The sequence below is a fragment of the Lagopus muta genome, chromosome Z (assembly GCF_023343835.1).
Source record: "Lagopus muta isolate bLagMut1 chromosome Z, bLagMut1 primary, whole genome shotgun sequence".
Lineage (NCBI taxonomy): Eukaryota > Metazoa > Chordata > Aves > Galliformes > Phasianidae > Lagopus > Lagopus muta.
This window is the reverse complement of record NC_064472.1, coordinates 50,528,530-50,550,639: the sequence shown is the minus strand read 5'-3', so window position 1 is coordinate 50,550,639 and position 22,110 is coordinate 50,528,530. Positions and strand designations below refer to the sequence as shown.

General features: G+C 44.4%; 1 protein-coding gene across 15 annotated transcripts in view; it reads right to left on the bottom strand.

Moving 5' to 3' along the window:
- Positions 1–12,616, bottom strand: part of LOC125687107 (3'-5' RNA helicase YTHDC2-like) — a 146,962-nt gene extending 134,346 nt beyond the window's left edge. For 10 of the 15 annotated variants that reach the window (XR_007373971.1, XR_007373968.1, XR_007373967.1 and 7 more), the window contains exons 1-7: positions 12,259–12,615; positions 11,962–12,052; positions 5,860–6,056; positions 3,737–3,936; positions 3,108–3,274; positions 2,513–2,615; positions 1,321–1,477 (exon numbers count right to left, since the gene is read on the bottom strand). Coding sequence is in view for 5 of the 15 variants with exons in the window: in XM_048931917.1 (XP_048787874.1) it covers positions 1,321–1,477; positions 2,513–2,615; positions 3,108–3,274; positions 3,737–3,936; positions 5,860–6,056; positions 11,962–12,052; positions 12,259–12,457 (1,114 nt within the window). In the remaining 10 variants the exon portion in view is untranslated. Of the gene's footprint in view, positions 1–1,320; positions 1,478–2,512; positions 2,616–3,107; positions 3,275–3,736; positions 3,937–5,859; positions 6,057–11,961; positions 12,053–12,258 lie in introns of those variants that run through there. The other 5 variants (XR_007373977.1, XR_007373976.1, XR_007373974.1 and 2 more) reach the window with 4 other exon arrangements.
- Between the last annotated feature and the right edge of the window lie 9,494 nt (positions 12,617–22,110).

The following is a 22,110-nucleotide window of genomic DNA, read 5'->3' as shown; positions in this document are numbered from 1 at the left end:
AATCCTTGAAGAATACCTGAGAGTTTGCTTTCTCAAGACTGCTGAGCCGCAAAACAAAATAAGATTAAGAAGGGAAATCTCAATGAAAAACAACACGTATCACTAAACTCTTCAATGTTCTCTGAGCATTCTGGAAAGGGATCTACATGTCTGACAGAATATTCATCAAAGTTCTATCAAAATGACAAAGAAATCTAGTATTTTTGTTGTAAGATTATCACCTGGATTACCAACATAATAATAACATTGCTTTAATGCAATACTCCGTAAGAAGTTTGTCACTTTGTGTACAAATGCTTTGCTCAAGACACATACACAGCATTTCAGTTTCTTCAGTTACCTCAGCCCTTCTTTGCTGAGTAAGGCCTGACCAGCCAGACAATCCAAACTGTCTTTGTCTCCTGAGAACCAACCCCTATTTCTTTTTCAATATCACTGTTTTCTAAGCCATTCTAAAAGGCACGACAGGATCCTTTTTCACAAGAAAAAAATTCTCCAGATTTCTGGTCCTTCAACTAGACATTTGCCACAGCTGAGTTTAAATTACTCAGAACCTCTCCCTCCTTCAGGAGTAACTGTATGTACTTACGTATAATACAAGGACATTATTGTTGAAAAATCAAAAGAAGCAGGTCACTCATGCAGAAGGCCTGCAAGCCAGGAATGTGGAAAAAAGTGGAAAAACCCCACATCTCCCACACCTTACCTTTACTAAAAATCCATCAAATCAGCTATTAAAATAAAGGTAACTTTTCTACACTTGAATGTAATCTAACTACAGATTACCAAACCCAAACATAAACTATCACATCTTTTCTCAAATTTTACCAGGAGTAACAGTTGACAACTGCCTTTGAAATCATGTGATCAAAACATGAGAAAAACAAACTGCCTAGGTCTGCATTTTTGAAGTGACTAGGTACAGTCATCTGTGCTTTAGCCAGTAACAAACAGCCATCTATGAAGCCGGAAAAACTAAAACTTGTTGGAATTAGTTGAAGTGTATTGTACTCTTGCAGCCCTCAAGGACTTTCTCATCCTGCAGATCAGTACAGTAAGAACTTCTCCTTTTCTTGAGCTGAGTATCAGGAGACAAGGCATCTCTGCACTTACAGTGCTTCTAGCAATAAAATACTGAAATAGTTGCAAACAGATGTAAAAAAAAAAAAAAAAAAAAAAAAGCAACAGTAAACTTAAAAAAAGCAAAAATAACAAGCATTTTCTGATTCTCACTCAGTGTCCATGTTACCTCATCCAGATTAACCAGCATTGACAGTGCTATACAGGTATATTCAGATTCAGGAGTTCACAAATACTTACTGTGTATTACTGGGCAACTTCCAAAATACTCAATAAAGAGATTTGCATCTAGAGCAGCACTAGAAATGATTAGTTTTAAATTAGTCTGGTTTTGCAATATATCTCGCAGTTTTATTAACAAGAAATCACTGAATCTATCCCTCTCGTATACTTCATCCTAAAACAAAAGGCAAAAAGAAACCAGTAGATAAACATTCACAAACAGGAATTGTAAAACTACAATTTATCGTTTGTAGGTGCACTGAAGATGCATTGAAAAGTAGAATTCTAACTCAGTTCAACCAAGCGCTTTTTAACAAGAAAGTATTCAAGTAAAAAACTTCTCAAAGCTTCACAAAAATATTGGAGCAGGCTGTGCTGTTAATGAACAAGGAAGAGATGACTTCATTTCAGAGGCTGAATGACCAGAGATGATCTTAAAGGTTGCTTCCAACTCAGACCCTTCTATGATTCTATGAAGTGCATTTCTGAAACTGTACTAATTCTCTCTGAACAATTATCATCTCTGAGATACTGACAAGAACCACAGTTCCCACAAATCTTATTTTCATCAACTCTTCAAAGTTGAAGCACTAAAACGAATATAGTATCACATAATAAGAAAATAAATCTGGTTGCTTAGGTCCATTAAGTCACGTACAAAGCTTAACATAAGTTAAGGCATTTGGTTGATAATAATTGATTACAGCAATTATTTACTTGGTGAGTTTTGTTTTCTTACACATTAAGAATTTATCAGACAGGAAGCCAAGCACTTCCATGTTTTCAGCAGTGGAGAAATTGTTCAAGGTGATTACATACTGTGATTCCACTGAGTTCTCAGTCCCCATGACAGAAAAAACACTACGCCTTATTTCGAAAACCTCTGTGTTAACAAGTGGACTGCTGAACTGGTACTGCAAAAATAAGTACACGATACAAGAAATTCTGACAGATGCACAATGAGTCACATACACATATGCCTGCAGCTTCCCTACTGTATGACAAAAAAAACCTACAGAAATGTTTAGACATCTGTCCTTCACAACATCATCCTTGAACTAAATGCTGTAATTAGCACAAAAATAAGATACTTTAACCAAAAAAGTACACATTCCAAGAGAAAAAAATTCAGTACGTACAGGAAAAAAAATAATCAGATTCTGCCCAAATAAAAACGCTTCACCTTACATGAAATTTAACAGATTCTTACCACAATAACATGTGTTACTGTTGATAGAGCACTGTCTCCTGCCATCAGCGTGCGAAGCAGTATGCCGTTTGTGCAAAACGTTAACAGTGTCCTTGGAGAAACCCTATTGAACAGTTCATGAAGATGATTCAGACTTGCAGCATTCAAACGCATGTTACCTTTTCCACACGTATGAAAAACTAAAGGATTGATCAGCTACCCACCAGAACTGGAATTAGATTACAGTTACTCACCAAGCAATTCAACAATATTGCGTATTTTCAAACTGCCCTTATTCACAGAGAACACCACAGAAAAAAGGAGAGGAAAACATATAGTTGTTCTGAAAACAATACAAGAGATTTCTCTCTCCCTACAAGTAGAAATCAAACGAATACGCCTCTGATTCTCTTAAATAAGAAAGCTTACTACTTGATGCTGCAACCTGTAGAAGGAAATCTATCTTTTTGCCTGAAACAACACATCCTACCTATAATTTCTACACCGTGTAGAAATACACTCTATGGACACTCTATGTTGTAATCCCCAAAATACTGTAGCTTTAACATACATGTGAAAACAATGTCAGCTGCCTTAAAAGAAATGTTGTTAGTACCTGCTTTCTAATCGGATCTGATAGCCAACTGTCTGGCCAACCTTTTCCCTTCTTTCTGCTGCCACTCTTTCAGCCACAGCAATAACTGCCAAACGTCTTGGCTGAGTGCAAAACATACGACAGGGAATTCCATTTTCGTAGCAGTCATCAAGAAGGAACTGAGGAATCTATAAAAAAGGGTTCCAAAATACTTGTTAGCTGCATGAAGCAATAGGTGTTGAGGTTTTTCTCCTTAAATAGTGAAGCAACTTAATTAGATCTCAATATTATACAAAAATAGCAGAACTGTCAATTTACAATATTCTACTCTTGAGACTAAATACAGAACTGGCTTTAGAAGAAAAACAACTAAACACAATAACAGATCCATTATTTTAAATAACATAAATTAGGCCAGTGAAAAGCTAGAATTTCATCAGAAAATTATGCAGAACCTTATATTTTTAATAACTATCTGCTGACTTGGTCTTGTAATTCACTTCCTTGCATTTCAAATACAACACCTCACTCTACAGGAAAACAACAGTCTAAAAATTAGCAAAATTAAGTCCCTTATTACATAAACATCTTCTAAAATGACATTAGTTTCACATGAACACTGACATCTTTTACTTTAATAAAAAGCATACTTGAGTAGTTTTTCCTGATCCAGTCTCTCCTACAATGAGAACAACTTTATTTTCCTTTATTATTTTGACAATTTCCTCCTTCTTGTCAAAAACTGGCAATGACTGCCTAAAGGAGTCATATTCCGACTCCCCTCTTTTCAGCGGGACTTGAGGAATACCACTGCTAAGCCTTCCGCTCGTCTTCCCAACTTCTTTGTTTTCTGTGGAGAGAACAGGACAATTTAGCCATAGATACAAAGGAACTGCTACACACGCAATATCACTTAGCTATCACAGAAATGAACACTTCCGACTTGGCATGCATCCTCCCCATGAAGCGATGAACCCATCGCATATTTACCAGAAATATTCATAACACTGTGTTCTGCTATGGCGTTTGAAACAGATACCGTTCAAAGGAATTACAACTTCCAAACACATTTTGAACTAATCTAGACTTATTTTCTTGGCTTTTGATCACATTTACACTCCACAGTTTGCCTAGAAATATTCACTGTAGAGTTAAATGAACAGAACTCTTAAGAAACCCCAACTGGAAAATGAGAGTTTTCTCAGTATAGCTATAGGGGATTCTCTTGCAATCCTGCATCCAGTCTTCTCCGCTGCCTTTATCAATGACCTGGAAAAGGGATAAAATGCAGCCTGAGCAAGACTGATGATACAACGCTGGGAAGCGTGACTGACACACCAGAAGGCTGTGCTGCCATTCAGTGAGACCTGGATGGGCTGAAAAGTTGGGCACAAAGGAACCTTATGAAGTTCAACGTGGGCAAGCAAAGAGTGCTATAGCTGGGGGGGGTGTAACTGTATGTATAGTCAGGGGCTGAAATGCTGGAAGGGAGTTCTGCAAAGGACATGGATGTCCTGGTGGACAACTGGTCAACGGTGAGCCAGAAGAGTGTCCCTGTGGCAAGGAAGGCCAATGGTAGCATGGGGCGGATTACAAAGAGGGGTGATTTAGAAGTGGCGTTAGACTACATGATCTGCAGAGGTCCCTTCCAACTTCTTACAGGTTTGTTAACAAGTTCAGAGGGGAAAAGAAAACTTGACTGTGATTCAAATCCACTCCTCCACATTCTCTGTGGTCTTGCATTACCTCATTCAAGTCAGTCTTATTTTACATGACGTTCTAGTCAGTAAGACTGATCTGGACCCCCACGCATAGACAGCACACTACCACTTAATAGAAAGCAAGACTTAAGCATTCATAGCAGCTGCAACTCTTCAGAGCTACTTCAAATTCTAAAATTCCTTTTTTTTGTTGTTCCAGAAGAATTAAAAGCTTGTTGTAAATTCAATGACATATTCATAACATGATTAACAGACATACATACTTAATTGCAAGAAGTATTGCCTTACCAAGACAGACATAGCCTCACAGTTCAAAAGACCTGAATACCCAATAGCTAACCTGCTGGGAAACTGAAACATCATAGAAAGAGAACTAGAAGAGGAAGCACTTTGAGCACAAACCAGTGAAAAAGAGGATTACAGAAGACATGTTTTCTGTGCACTGCACCCATCTTTGTGCACAGAAACATAACAAAACCTTCTTATAAGGCCATTAAGGCAAACATCTTATTCAAAGATTCTCTTTAATGACAGAAAACATCAGAAGTATGCCTTCTGACAAACTCTTTCATGTTCTGGAAATCAGGAAGTCTGAACAGTAAATTCTGAGGCATCACGTCTACTGCCAGAAGACAGAACAAAACAGAATTTCTCATTTTATCAAAAACAGGACTTTCCACAAGCAGAACAAACAGCCTTATATTCACACAGGCTGTTCTTACACAGTGACCTTGATAGCATTTCTCTCTTCAGCTCCACTTCCCAGAACATGCAGGAGCTCCCACATACGAAAAATGTCCTTTCAAGTAAATCTGTGTTGAACTGGCTAGATTCAAAAGTAACTTAGCATAGGCAAGACATTCAAGTATGAGTGGCATTAATGCCCAAGTTACACTTCCTCGTGAAACCAGTTTGAAAACATGCCACATTAAGAATTAAGGGTGAAAAAAAACTTTCTGTGTGCAGTTTGGTTGTGGTGTTTTTTATCTGTTGTGGTTGTTTGTTTTTTTCCCGTAAGCAGTATTGATGCTCAAATCACACACAGCACGTACCAGTTTCAACAGCAAATGCATTTCCTCGCTGCTTCTTTGGCAGAAGTTCTATTCGTTCTTTCTTTGTGAGAGGAAATCTTTGAATTAAACTGTGAACAGCCTGTTTCGTTCTGGGAGTCAAACAACAAGTCATTTCTGCATGAGCTACTTGCGATCCATTCTTTTTCCTGACAGTTAGATATCGACTCGATCCTTTTCTGAGAGAGAAAAAGTTCTCAATAAGTCATCTCTTCAACTCTTCGTAAAGATCTTTGACTAAAAGTGCTTCAAAACAGCTGTCAGATTAGTTTCAAATAAAACACAATAAACAAATGTCCAAATAGCATCTTACGCATAACACTTCCAAGAAAAGGGCTTTCAGTATGCAACAGCAAAACCACTCACTATTACCACAAGTCAGCATGACATACTGCATAACTGGGATGCCTGTGCTCAGCACAACCTCACAGTCTCATAACGTCATACTGGTTTGCTAACTTCCTTTTAAACACTGACTGCTATGTTCACAGTCTATAAGATAGCAAGCCCCATCAATCACTGTATCAATCAACACTGAGAGATATTATACACAATTGATTTACAGAAACATGTAAGAGAGAGAAAAAAAAAATCTCTGAGTAGAAGTAACAGAAAAACAAGCAGCCCTCTATGAATATTCCTAGCCTTAAACAAATCTAGAAACACACTTTTTAAAGTAACTTCATATCCAGCAAACCTAAAAGACATCTGCAGAGATTTCAAACTGATGGCAAGTTAAACCCCATCACACTTGTCTCACTCTCACTGTTCAAAACAACAAGAGGGATGGGTTGGAATTAAGGGCAGTTTAATTACAAAAAATGAAAAGCCAAGATACAGCACACATACCCTCTACTTTACATCAGCAAGCCACATTCAGCCACATTTTGGAAAGCAGGGCCTCAATATGCACTGCAAGCCCTCTGCAAAACTCCCTCCATCTTCTGTCGACCCCTCTGCACTCCCTCAGCCTCCAGGCTCCGGGCACATTGCAGAGAGATGCCAGAACAGCCCAGCAGCAGCCCAGTCCAGTCCCGTGCCAGCCATAGATAAGGAGCATGGCTGTGGTGAACAGTAACACCATCCCCGCCAGGACAACCTCCATCCCTAGCCCCATGCCATTCACCTTATGCTGAGCAATACATACGTCCAGCCTTTTGGCAAGCCTGGGTTGCAATGAGAAAAGAGAAACTGTCCTGTGCCTTTTTACACACACTATTTTTTTTTTAAACAAAAAAGAGAGTAGCAGAAATATGAAACTAGTTTTGAAATTATTTCTAATTTGAAGTAGATATTACTCCTTAAATAAAAATATATTACAAGTTATTTTATATTTTCTGCAGCCTTCTTGAAAATTACAAAACTAGTCAGCAATGCACAAGTACTCGAGATACTTCTTTGGCAGTGAACACGTTACCTTATTTTATGAAATAACACAAGCTTAAGTTGAATAATTACATAAGAAAACTTACATATCTGCTTAACAAAACGCACATCTTCACAGCCCCAGTCACATAGCTAGATAGGCTGAAATATTGTTGTCTGAATTTGCTGTGTTTTGCTCACTAAGTGGCACAAGCACGTCCAACATGCAATAAACACAGATTTCAATTCAACTAAGCGTGGCAGAACCAGAAGCAGTCGGCATTGTGCCCTCCTCTCCACAGCATTCAATTACCTCCTATGCAATCTGCAGTTGAACTGCGCAAAGCCAACTCAGAATCATTTGAAGCATCAAGGTTGGAAAAGACTTCCAAGATCATACAGTCCAACTGCCCATCTATCACCAAGATTTCCCACTAAGTCATGCCCTCCAGTACAACAGCCAAATGTTTCCTCAACAACTCCACGACTCACGACTTCACCACCTCTTTGGACAGTCCAACCCCATGCCTGACCACGCTTTCAGAAAAGTTTTCTCCACAGCCAAACTGAATCCCCCTAGAACAACTTCAGGCCATTCCCTTTAGTCCTGTCATCAGTTACACAGCAGAACAGGACAACTTCCACCTCAACACAACCTCCCTTCAATTCTTATAGAGAGCAATAATGACTCTCCCAAGCCTTCTCTTCCCCAGACTGAACAGTTCCAGCTCCTGCAGACACTCCTCATAAGAGTTGTGCTCCAGACCCCTCACCAGCTTCACTCTTCTTCTCTGAACACACTCCAGGGGCCTCAAGGTTTTTCTTGCAGTGAGGGGTCCAAAAATGAACACAAGGTACGGCGTCGCCAGCGCTGATTACAGAGGGATGATCCCTTCCCTGCTCCACTGTTGGCAACACTACTTCTGATACAAGCCAGGATGCCATTGGCTTCTTTGGCCATCTGAGCACACTGCTGGCTCCTGTTCAGCAAAGTGTCAACCAATACCCTCAGGTCCCTTTCCTCTACACAGTCTCCCAACAACTCTGCCCCAAGTCTGCACCGTTGTCTGCAGAACCCAGCACTCGCTCTTGTACTTCAGCCCATCGACTTCAGCCCAGCTGTCCAGGTCCCTCTGTAGGACATTCCTACCCCCAGGCAGATCAACACTTCCTCTCAACCTGCTGTCATCTGCAAACCTACTGAGTGTGCATTCAGGGCCCTCAGCCAGGTCATCAATAAAGACACAAAATACCAACCCCCAGCTAACGCTCAGGACTGGTCACCAGCTGAATTTAACTCCATTCACCACCACTCTGTGACATCAGCCATCCAGCAAACAGCATACCTGGCCAGACCATGAGCTGCCAGCTTCTCCAGAAGAATACTGAGGGAGACCATATCAAATGCTTCGCTGAAGCCTAGGCAGACTACATCAATAGCCTTCCTCTCATCCACCAGGCGGGTCGCTCAATCACAGAAAGAGATCGGATTGGTCAAGCAGGACCTGCCTTTCAGGAACCCATGATGGCTAAGCATGATCCCCGGGCTGTCCCACACGTGCTGTGCAGTCCCTGTGTGATCTGCTCCATAACCTTTCCTGGCACAGAGGTCAGCCTGATAAGCCTGTACTTTCCCGCATCCTCCTTATGACCCTTCTTGTACGTGGGAATCACGCTGGCATGCCTCCAGTCCTCTGGAGCATCTCCTGTAGACCAGGAATGCTGTTAGATGATGGAAAGTGGCTTGGCTGCCACCTGTGCCAGCTCCCTCAGCACCCTCGCATGAATCCCATCCAGCCTCATGGACTTGCAACAGTCCAGGTGGAACAGCTGGTCTCTAGTTGTTTCCACCTGAATTGTGGACACTTTATCCTGCTCCCCATCTGAGACTTCCAGGTCAGAAGGCAGAGCACCACGAGGATAATTGGTCTGACTTCAAAAACTTATGTAAAGAAGACACTGAGAACCTCAGTCTTTTCCTTTTCTTCAATGCTCACAAATCCCTGCTGCACCCACTAAACCATGGAGATTCTCCTTAGCCCCCTCTTACTGTCAATGTACTTGGGAAAAAAAGTTTTTTGTTCTCCTTTACCCCAACAGCCAAGTTGAGTTCAAGCTGGGCTTTTGCCTTTCTACTTCTCTCGCTGCACATCCTAACAACTTCTTTGTACTCTCCTAGAGTTGTCCTTTTTCTTCTGCAGGGGGTAGATTCTCTTTTCCTCCTGGAGCTTCAGGAAAAGCTCCCTGCTCATCCATGCTTGCCTTCTTCCCCACTGGTTCATCTTGTGGCAATGGCAGCCTGCTCCTGCACCTTCAAGATTTCCTTCCAACCTACACAGACCCCTTCACCCTTCAGGACTGAATCCCAAGCATCCCTTTCTATCAGTACCCTGAACAGTTCCAAGTTCACCCTCTGGAAGTCCAAGGCAGCAGTTTTACTGGTCCCTCTCCTGGCTTCACCAAGAATCAACATCTCTATCATTTTAAGGTCATTCTGCACAAGACACCTACCAACCTCCACATCTTCCACCACTCATTGTCTCTTTGCAAACAGCAGAGCTAGCGTGACACATCCCCTTTTAGACTTTCTTACCAGCTGCATCAGGAAATATCGCTCATGAAAATACTGCTAAAAATAACAATGTTAAATGTTTACGATCACATAGGGCCACATTACTAGCTGTCCCGGGCCACTAGCACCCCACACGTTGAACAGACCTCACTTAGGACATCTCTATCCTCTGATCATCCTTACTTCCCACATAAAGGTTTAGCTTCTTCTTCACCGTTGTTCCCTGCCTGTTAACTAATACATGCATACAATATTCCCATTCAGTGGGCCTCTCTCAAAATGGCCGCAGAACTAGCAATGACTCAGGCCTCGTCCATCAACATCCTGGCTCAGGAGCAACAGCGCATTGGATTTCTAAATGTCAACACCAGCCTAACTTAAGTCATTGCTACACCCACCTGGTTCCCTGCAAAGTTGACCTGTCACCAGCTCTTCAGTGCCTTCCTACAACACCTAACTCAGAAAACGCATTCGTTTCTCTCAAGGCTCCATGAGGCACACACCTCATGTCCCCACCCTTCCACATCATCCACCAAGGGAAGCAAAAGCAAAGACAGTGTCCCAAAACGGTTTGCCTTTTCACAAGGCAGGAGCAACCTGCCTTCCCCAGCCCCAGCCCCCCCACAAGATGACTTCATCGCCTCCCACATGCATGGTGGCTTTGCTGGAGCAGGGACCAGGCAATTCCCAGTCCTTTTGCCCAACAGAAGTCTGCCAGTTGGAGAGAGCCTTTGTAATCTGCCAGTGCAACCCCACAGCAGCACTGCCCAATCCTGCTCTAGTCACAGGCGTCGAGCAGAACACCACATGGGCTGCCACAGGGAAAGTTACCTCTACCCCAGACAGGTCCAGTCCTTCTCTTAATTGCCTCTGTACAGATACCCGTAACACAGTCATATGTAAACAGATATCTTACTACTGTACTGGGTTTACACAGCTAGGTTTTGGCAGCAGGGGGCTTCTGTGAGCAGAACCAGCAGCTGGGCCATGTCAGATCACAGCCAGCTCCAGAGCCGAGCCATGACTGCTGCTGAGTGTGCTCTGGGAGAGGGGATTGATTACACAGAAGGAAAACTGCTGCACAACAGCAGCTGGGAGAGAGCGAGAAATCTAAGAGAAACAGCCCCAAAGGTACCAAGGTCAGTGCAGGAGGGGCTCCAGGCCCTGAACAAGCCCATGGCGGAGCAGTGCTTGAGGAGCTGCAGCCTGGGGGAAGGCCACCCAGGACCAATTCAGGAAGGATGGCATCCCATGCGAGGAACCCCATGTGCAGCAGGAGCAGCAAGCAACCGTGGAGCAATGGCGGAGACAAAGCAGCCTTCATTCTCTATTCACATGATTTGCTCGAGCGGAGGAGGAAGAAGAATTGAAACCAACACTGAAGTTGAGTCAGGGAAGAATAAGGTGCAGGAAAAGGATTTTTAGTTCTAGTTTTCCCTTTCTTACTCTCTCACTAATTAGAAATAAGTTAATCTTGCACAAGTTAAGTCTGCTCTACCTGACACAGCTCCAAAAATCAGCATTTTACACACCATTAAGAAGGATCAGGCAGTACCACCAAAAATAAGAAACAGCCAGCAATACTACGGTTTGACAGCAGCTTGCACATACAGATGTCAGGTATGACATGACACTTCCTCTACCCAGGTTCTTCCTGGGCATCTTTCCCTTTCCCATTGCTTTTCCACCTTAATTTCCTCGGCCACAGGATTCTCAGCACTTACATATAAGTTCATGTGGTCAATAAATATCAATTTCTTCTTCAAAACATCACAGGAGGGCAAAATGAAAGGGGGGAAAATGCCACATATTGACACCTGCCTATGAGCCCTTTCCTCTCTTCTGGAAGACTGTTCTATGCTGCATTTTATCCAACAGGTAGTCAGGCACTATCTAAAACTCTCGGACGTAACAGTGGCATAGGTAACACAGAGCAGTCCTGCGTGAGGACTTTACAAACTCCACAAGACAAGCCACCTCAAAAAAAGCATGCCAGGAGCTTTGATAACTTAGTGCAAATAAACATTCCCTATTTCCTCCCAGACTTACTGTGCCCTGTAACAATGCAGGATACACTAGATTAGGTGCAGCATTTTACAGTTAAGTTTCCACACATTTGCAGCAAACAAGGCTGGATGCCAACTCACCCTTTACTTTTAGATATCAAACCAAGAGACTGGCACAACCGGTGAACATAGGCTCTTTCGGTAGAAGTAAAAGACGAAGGAAACGCCATCTCTGCAAAGATAACGAAGAAAACAAACGTAGCACCTACACCACACCACCTCGAAGGCGCGAGTTCTCAGAGCCCCTCATCTTTACGTCCTCCCGCCGCAGGACGGCGGCAACTCGAGACACCGCACCCGCGCACACGCCAACCAATGCTGCCGCCCGCAGGCTTGGGCCCGCGCCCCGCCGACACGACACCTCCCCCAGAACCCCACCTTGATCATCGCTGTACAAGAACCGCTCCAGCGCCAGGTCCAACGCGATCTCCAATTCCTCGGAGACGCGGGCATCCGCCAAAGTCTTGCCGCGGTCCGACGCGGAGGAGGAAGCGGCCGAGCGTGCAGACGCGAAGGCAGAGCCGTACCCTGCGGCCCCGTCGTGCTGCTGCGGGGAGGCGCTCCTGGGAGAGGACATGGCTCGCTGCGGAGAGAGAGACCCAGGCAATCAGCGGGAACTGACACGACGCAAACGCCGGCGACGAACACAAAATAACACGCAGCCGAGCCGCCGGCAACGGCTAAACCAGCGCCTGCGCGCCGGAATCGGGCAGCGTCGTTCCGTCAGCGCGCGAGGCGGGGCGCTACGGCTCCTTACTTGCGCCCCGCCTCTCGCCCGCAGGCCGTGCTGCGCGGGGGGGCGCGTCTGGTCTTTAGCGTCCCGAGGGCCTTCGCCGGTAGGGGCCGGCTGCTTTGTCTTTGTTCCCTTCCTGAAGAGCCTCTCCCGGGTCGTAGAAGGGCTGCCACACGGCTGCGGGTGGCTTTTGTCTCGGCCCTTCGTAGCGCTAGCACTGGAAGCTTTTTGACAGAAGGAGTAGAATCACTGAAATGTTCCTTCAGGAGTAAAGGGGCGCCGGTATGAGGGGCGGGAGTTTTAGTACTATTATTGTCAGCTGCACTGATACTTCACTGAGACTGGCCAGGGTAACCCACCTTGCTAAACGGGGAAAGAGCACAAAAGAGTGCCTTGCTGGTATCTTGAATACAGTTAGCAGTGCGGTGTGCCCATGCAGGCATCTGTGAAGATGCCTAAGTATTGGTTAGAGGATAGAATCATAGAATTCTAGAATCAAAGAGTAACCCAAGTTGGAAGGGACCTGTAAGGATCCCCAAGGTCAACTCCTCGCTCCACGCTGGACCACCCAAAATTCACAGTCTGACTGCGTGGATCAAACACTTCCTGAACTCTGGCAGCTAAGGGCAATGCCCGCTGTCCTGGGCAGCCTGCTCCATGCCCACTGCCCTCTAGTGAAGAACCTTTCCCTAACATAGAATCATGGAATCACAAGGTTGGAAAGGACCTAGAAGATCACCTCGACCAACCATCCTCCCATTACCATTGATACCACAAGCACTAAACGATATCTTGCAGCTCCTCATCCAGACGCCTCTTGAACGCTGCCAGTGATGGCGACTCCACCACCTCCCTGGGCAGCCATTCCAGTGCCTGACCACTCTCTGAGAGAAAAAGATTTTCCTCATGTCTAATCTGAATATTCTCTGGTGCAACTTGGGGCCATTTCCTCAGGTCCTGTTTGTTGCCTGGGAGAAGAGGCCAGACCCCACCTCATCACAGCCTCCCTTCAGGAAGTTGTAGAGTGCAATGAGGTCTCCCGTGAGCCTCCTCTTCTCCAGACTGAACAAGCCCAGCTCCCTCAGCCTCTCCTCATAAGACTTGTGCTCCAGACCCCTCACCAGTTTCTTTGCCCTTCTCTGGACACGTTCCAGGGCCTCAATGTCTTTCTTGTAGTGAGGGGCCCAAAACTGAACACAATACTCGAGGTGTGGCCTCACCAGTGCTGAGTACAGGGGATGATCACCTCCCTGCTCCTGCTGGCCACACTATTTCTAATGCAGGCCAGGATGCCGTTGGCCCTCTTGGCCACCTGGGAACACTGTTGGCTCATGTTCAGCCAAGCATCAACCAACATCACCAGGTCCCTTTCCTCTTCACGGTCATCCAGCCACTCTGCCCCAAGCCTATAGCACTACATTGGGGTTATTGTGGCCAAAATGCAGGACCCGACACTTGGTCTTGCTGAACCTCATCCCACTCACCTCAGCCCAGCATTCCAGCTTATCTAGATCCCTCTGAAGGGCCTTCCTACCCTCAGGCAGATTGACACCACCTCCCAGCTTGGTGTCATCTGCAAACTTACTGAGGGTACGCTCAATCTCTTCATCTAGGTAATCAATAAAGATATCAATCAAGATGGGCCCCAGTACCAACCCCTGGGGGACACCACTTGTAGCGGGTCACCAGCTGGACTTAACTTCATTAACCACTACTCGTTGAGCATGGCCCTCTAGCCAGTTCCTTACCCAAAGAAGGGTAACCTGTCCAGGCCCATGGCAGCCAGTTTCACAGAATCACAGAATCACAGAATCACCCGGGTTGGAAGGGACCCCAAGGATCATGTAGTTCCAACCCCCCTGCCTAGCAGGGCCACCAAACATACACATTCAGATCAGGTTGCCCAGGACCCCGTCCAACCTGGCCTTAAACACGTCCAAGGACGGGGCATCCACAACCTCCCTGGGCAGCCCGTTCCAGGGCCTAACCACTCTCCTAGTAAGGAACTTCCCCCAAACATCCAACCTAAATCTTCCCTCCTTCAACTTAAAACCATTTCCCCTAGTCCTGCTGTTGTCAGCCCTTTTGAAGAGTTTACTCCCCTCCTGGGTGTAGGTTCCCTTCAGGTATTGATAGGCTGCAATGAGGTCACCCCGCAGCCTTCTCTTCTCCAGGCTGAACAAGCCCAACTCCCTCAGCCTGTCCTCATAGGGGAGGTGCTCCAGCCCCCTGATCATCTTAGTCGCCCTCCTCTGGACCCTTTCCAAAATCTCAATGTCTTTCTTGTACTGAGGGCTCCACACCTGCACACAGTACTCCAGATGGGGCCTCACAAGAGCCGAGTAGAGAGGGACAATCACCTCCCTGTCCCTGCTGGCCACCCCTCTCCTGATGGAGCCCCAAGTTTCCCCAGGAGAAGCCTGTGGGAGACTGTGTCAAAGGCTTTGCTGAAGTGTAGGTAGGCAACATCTTCAGCCTTTCCCTTGTCTACCAGTCTGGTCACCCAGTTGTAGAAGGTTGGTCAAGCATGACCTACCTTTCGTGAACGCATGTTGGCTGGGCCTGTTCCCCTGGATGCCACACACGTGCCATGTGATCTCACCCAAGATGATGTGCTCCATAACTTTCCCTGGTACTGAGGTCAGGCTGACAGGCATGTAGTTCCCCCGATCCTCCTTACTGCCCTTCCTGTAGATGGGAGTCAATCCTCTGGGACCTCTCCAGATAATCAGGGGTGCTGGTAGATGGTGGAGAGTGGCTCTGCAGTCACCCCCGCCAACTCCCTCAGCACTCTAGGGTGGAGCCCCGTCCGGTCCCCTGGGCTTGTGACAGTTCAGATGGAGGAGGAGCTCTCTAAGTGTCTAACCGGGGTGTATTCTGTGTAGCATCCCAGGCTTCCAGATCAGGGCTAAAGTGCCCTGAGGATAACTGATCTGCCTATCAAAGGCAGATGTAAAGAAGGCATTGAGGACCTCAGCCTTCTCAACAACCTCCCTGCCCCTCCCCTGACCCAGCTCCATGCCCTTCTCTCAGGCCCTGTCGCTGTCACAGGGAGCAGAGCTCAGCGCAGCCCCTCTGCTCCATGTGAGGAGCTGCAGCTACCGTCACGCTACCTCAGCTCCTCTGCTCTGGGCTGAACAAACCAGGGGACTTCAGCTGCTCCCATATTACGTCTTTCCTTTCAGACTTTTCACCATTTCTGTAGCACTCCTTTGGACTCTCTAAGAGTCTTGGTCTTTATATTGTGGCACCCATATGTGCACTCAGTGCTCAAGGTAAGACTGTACCAGTGCAGTGTAGAGTGGGACTATCTTTTCCCTCAACTAGCTAGCAATGCCACCCATGTTTGATGCACCCTAGCATGCAGCTGACATACTGGCTGGCAGGGCACACTGTTGAATCATGTTCAAGTTGCTGTCAAAATAGACCCCAGATCCTTTTCAGTGTGGCTGCTCCCCAGTTTGTACATACAGCCAGGATTTCCTCATCCCAGGTACAGAATCTGGCACTTCTTCTTGTTAAATTTCAGACGGTTGATGATTTCCCAGCTCTCTAATTTGTCTCAATCTCTCTACAAAGCCTCTCCACCCTCAACAGAGTCAACAGCTTTTCATTCATTCTTATCAGCAAACTTGCTTAGAACACCTTCTAGTCATAGAACCATAGAATCAAAGTGTAATTTGGGTGGGAAGGGACATTCATGATCATCTAGTTCCAACTCCCCTGCTACACGCCAAGACACCTACCTCTAGACAAGGTTGCTCAAAGTCCCATCCAGCCTGGCCTTGAACGCTTCCAGGGAGGAGCATTCACAACCACTCTGGGCAACTGTTTCAGTGTCTCACCACCCTCACCCTCACAGTAAAGAATTTCTTCCTAATACCTAATCTAAATCTATCCTCTTTCAGTTTAAAACTATTTTGTTTGTCCTGTCACTACACACCTATATAAAAAGTCCCTCTCCAGCTTTTTTTATTTGGAAATACTTATTTCCATCTGCCTGCTTCCAGTCTCTCCTGAAATAATGTTTGAAATTCTTTATGAGTTTTCACTAAAACTGAAAGAAGGGGTAAAAATTTCAGATGCCAAATTCCACAAAGTTTAATGAAGGTGAGCATCAGAGCAGGAGGTAGAAATCCTATTCGTATTCAGTTGAATAGGAAGCCTGTATCTTGAACTCAGTCCTTACTGGATAATGGAGAGACTTATAAAAACATAGATCAAGGAGAAATTTTGATCAAAGTATGTGTCTGGTAGACTCTAAAAAATGCAACTAATCATGCACCTCTCTAACAGATCTGTGGAAACGATGTTTTTATTCATTGCCATACTTTTACATGTTACGATTTTTTTTTCTCTGCTCTCGTTCACTGCCAAAACATATCGTCACAAGTGGTTTCAGGACAAGGATTGTGGGAGATTTCAGAGACAGGGCAATATCATCTGGTGATATTCAAGATTATTGGCTATAATGTAAACAAGAAGGTGACAAGCCTTTGCAGTCTTTGTCCTTGAAGTTGCTCACTCAACCACTTCCATGTAATAGCGTTGAATGATTTAGTTCACCTTATACATGCACAGAAACTGTATCTGCCTGCCAAAACTAAATTGCTGTTCTGACTCAAGACCTGGGAACCACAGGAGTTCCAGAAACAATCCTTATGTGTTTCTTGTTCATCTCTTCTTTCTGAATCATCTGTCGTCAGTTAAGTTTCATTTCATTTAGGTTCCAAAACATTAGTTTACTTTGATTTGATTGACTGCCTTTCCTCTCACTACCAGGCAGAAGGAAGGGACATAAGACACAGAGGAATGAAAGTAGGTTTCTGCTGGTGGCAGCAGGCAAATCCCGCTTCCTGCCCACTTCACCCTCCCAAGTACCCATACACACCTAACTTCCTGGTGCAGGTACCAAGGGAGCCAGCTAGGAGAATTTGAAATTTATTGCTTCAGTGATTTATGTGAACAATATTACGTAATCATTTTGTTACTCTTTTCTTCTACTATCCAGTGAAACTTGAGAGCTCAGTGAATACTGATGTTGAAGGTTACGCTGATCTCTGTATTCAGCCATCGTTGCACTACTTCGGGTCTTTACTTTGAGTAGCTCAGAGATTGGGGTGTTGAACCTTTAGAAGAAAACAGCATCCTTATGTGGAGCCCAAGGCATTCGTGCAGTTCAGAAATATATCCAGATTGAGAGAAAATCATTGTTCCCAAGCAGAGTCAAATAAAGTTAATAAAATAATGGAACTGTTTGGATAGACGGGGACCTTTCAAGACCGCCTAGTCCCACAGCACTTGCCATGAGCAGAGATATCTTTCACTAGAGCAGATCACTCAAAGCTCAGTCCAAACTGGCCTTGTGCATTTCCAGGGAAATCACATCACTTCTGCGGGTGATGTGTCCAGCATATCACAACACTCATCCTGAAATTTTGCTTTCTTTTAGCCTATATAAATCCACTCTTTTTCAGTTTAAAACTGTTGCTCCCTATTCTGTCACTACAAACCCTATAAGAAAGACTTTTTCAACCATCTCTCTCAGTCTTTCCTTGTAAGGTAAGCGCTCCAGCCGCCTGATAATTTCTGTGGACTTCTGGTAAAACTTTTCTAGGAAGCCTACATATTTCTTGTCCTGTGAACCTTAGAACTGGATGGAGGTGGGATGGAATCCTCTCCCTTGACCTGCTGGCTATCCTTCTTTTTATAAAGCCTGGCATGCACTTGACTTTTTGGGTTGCAAGCATACAGTGCTTGATAACAACCCACAGTAAAGGATGCATGAGAGTAGCATTTCCAGCACAGTGGACTCCAGTTTTTGAGGTGAGGTAGATCTAAATGAAGTGATGTGAGAAGTGCAATACACTGACTCCAACCATGAGGCTTTTAATTAGAATTTAACGGGCAACTTCTTCATTAAAGCACAGCTCTGTTGGTACTAAGAACACTTAGCTGCATATGTTCATGTTTCAAATAATACTTGCTTAAAATAATACTTATTCAAACCCACATTACACCTCTGTTTAATTTTGTTAATGTGAAGACTGATAAGCAAAGATAGTGGTTTTGTGTGAAGGCTGCTGAAATCAAGGATGATCTCTTCTTTGATACCACCAGATATTGGTTTCAATCCTTGTGTGCGTCTAAAGCTTCCTCCTGAATACCTAAGTAGGTGCAGCAATTTAAACAGCTAAATTCCTGATCTCTGTTTCAGGAGAAAAAGAAGTATGCATTTCTAAGTTGATAGATAATAAATAGTTTATATTACTGCTCCCTAATTAAAAAAGAAAAAGTTTACCTATTGGTTATTGCTAGGTACAGATTTTGCTAGTGTACACAGATATCATCCACATCTTAGTAATGTGGTATATATATGTGTGAAGCCATATGTTACAGAATTGACTGGTGACTGCATAAGTCACTATACGTTGTTCAGACAGGCCTAAATACTGTAAACCACAGGTTTATTTTACTGTGTCCTCTTGGTGAAGTTACGTCAGCGTCTGAGGACTCAGACGGCTCTGCCTGACCCACTCAGGATGCTGGACTTAATCAGGCCCAGGCCCCACTTCATAGCAGGACGATCAGCTCCTGCTCCAGTGGGGCTGCAGCTGGGCTGGGCTCCAGCTCCACACTGTCCTGTCTGGCCACGGGGCCTGCCGAGCTGGGCTCACCACTGGACCTTGTCCCAGCTGGGCCTTTGTGTGTGCTCAGTGCCAGGGCAGTTCTGGTGCCACCAGCCACTCTGGTGCTAGCTAGGGTGATGGAATGGGCCCTGGCTACCAGGCCATCCCCTTCTCCCCTACAGAGCACCTACTGTTCCCAGCTCTTCCTTCCACAGCCCTCCCAGCTGTACCCCAGCTTGCCTGCAAAGATGTGTTGGGCTTCAAAGGCACTCAGACTCAACTCCAGAAGAATCAGCTTGATGTCTAGGCCAAGGGATGATGTTCAGTTCAGTTAGCCAGTTCTTACATCGTGAGTGTTCATTTGTTTTTTTCTGCACTGTAAACATCTATGAAAAAGCTGGTATTTCTTATGTGATATTAGAATGTATTTTATATCTGTATTTATATCTATATTTACACAATGTGTATATAGGTGAGAACAGTGGTAAAGCATTGCTGGCCAGCTGCAGAATGGACAGAGCCGTTGTGACAGGAGCAGCTGTGTTCTGGGATGTTCTGCATCTGTATGCAGACAACATACATAGGATAACATCTGTAAAATATTTGGCAAGCCATGTGCCTACAAAATAGGCATGTAGAACTTCTACACAGAGTAGCAGTTTCAACAAGTAAACAAAATGTTTCGACCTTTAAATGGTTATCTTTTATTCATTGCTTTAAAACTGAATTGTTTTCTGTAATATTTGTAATATGTTCCTAGCACACCACCTTTACTGCTGTCTTGTGATTCAGTGTCTTTTCTTCATTTGGCAGAGGTAATGGTACATCAAACACAAAGAATGTAAAGGCTTTGAGATATCTGATCCAAATGCACCAGACTTGGCACTACTGCACAGCACTCCCTCCTATATATTCATTTTTCTGTCATCATTCTATGCTTGTCTGACTAATAAATAAAGTGGTAATTCCTAAAAGTTCTGAGTTTATGAATGTGGCCTGAAATACTGCCACAGATTATTATTATATTAATTATATTAATTATATAAATTATATTAATAATAATAATAACAGTAGTAGTAGTAGTAGCAGTAGTAGTGATAATAATAAAAAACACAAGAAATCATAAAGCTGTTTGTCCTCCTTTCCGCATTGTCATTTGTTGGTTGAGGCTAAGGCAGAATTTTGCAGTCCAGGGCCCAATTACCAAGTACATCCAGCTATCTTGGATATCTTGGTGCTCTGCTTATCCAGTAAGGCCCATGCTAGCAACAGAAACTGGGAAATCACAGAAAATGAGAGAATGTGAAAGTGAGTGTACTTAAAAAGTAGCTGTAGCTAATGAAACACTACTTTTTGCCTTGCAGTGATTTCCTTGAGGTACAACATAATAACAAAGGAACTACTGCCCTAAGTCATTATACTTGAAAGGAGCTGTGTAAACAGAGGAGGTTGACAGCTCCATGTTCACAAGCTACTGTCAATGTTCTGTAGAAGGAAGGGATGTCTTCAAAGACTGCAGAACAGCATTTGAAAGTATTAAAGGAAAACATGCCCTTAAAAGCAATAATTGTTTTTCATGTACACGAAAATAGGGTAGGAGAAGACTTAGCTGGCCTTATTAATCACAGGATAACAAAGTGAGAGATGTAATGCTCCTGGGAAATAAGCAACAGCTATTTCCAGGAAGGATAGAAGACAACATTACCCTTGTATGTAATGTTGATGCAGCAATTCCTTTCATGTAAGTAAGAAAAAAAAAAAAAAAAAGACTGATTAAAACTTGATTAGGCATCAGAAGGAGTGCCAAAGATACTAAAGAAGATGGAGAAGCTATTCTGTGCGTGTGAGATGAGAAGATTTTTTAATCTGGCAACAATAATTCTGTAAAGAGAATGACTTTTTTTCCTAAGTGCAAACGATGCAGAAAGATGGGGAGCAGTATATGCAAAGTATAAGTTTGAAAAATGGGTGTTTTTTTTTCAGAAACGGGGCACTTAGGCCTGCTTGATGATGAATTGTTGGAGCAGAAAAACAAACCACCTCCTTTTCATGTAAAATGAGATGCGTGGAATCAGATGTGCCAGCAAGAGCAAGAATGCTCCCACTTGTTCAGCCCTGCACCAAACAAAATAACGCACAAACACAGTGGTGCTGAAAACACCGTGTTTTGCTGTAGTGTGTCGAGCCGTGGTGTTTATGGCTTGGCCAAAGTCGAACAAAGCTGCAGCATTAACAAAAGAGGGATTGCGTCTGCCTTGTGACAGCTTCAAGCAATAGGAGAACAAAACTTTTAGGGCCTGTGAGTGTTCTCATAACTGACTTGAATGTAGGACTTGAAGGCGTACTAAGCAAGTTTGTGGATAACACTAACTTGGGATGAGCCGCTGGCTCCCTTATGACAACTTTCTGAGAGATCTTGACAAATTGGAGGACCGGGCAGTTGGCAAAAGCATTCATGGAATCACAGAATCACCAAGGTTGGAAAAGACCCACAGGATCATCCAGTCCAACCATCCACCGATCACCAATAGCTCTCACTAAACCATGTCCCTCAACACCTCTTAACACTCCTTGAACACCGCCGGGGTCAGTGACATGGTCCCCCACCACATCCTCATCTCCAAATTGGAGGGAAGTGGATTTGATGGGTGGACGACCCGATGGATAAGCAATTGGTTGAAAGGCCGCAGACAGAGGGTGGTGGTCAATGGCTCTATGTCCAGGTGGAGGCCGGTAACAAGTGGTGTCCCCCAAGGGTCTGTCTTGGGACCGGTGCTCTTTAACATCTTTATTAATGACATCGATGAGGGAATTGAGTGCACCCTCAGCAAGTTTGCTGATGACACCAAGCTGAGTGGTGCGGTTGAT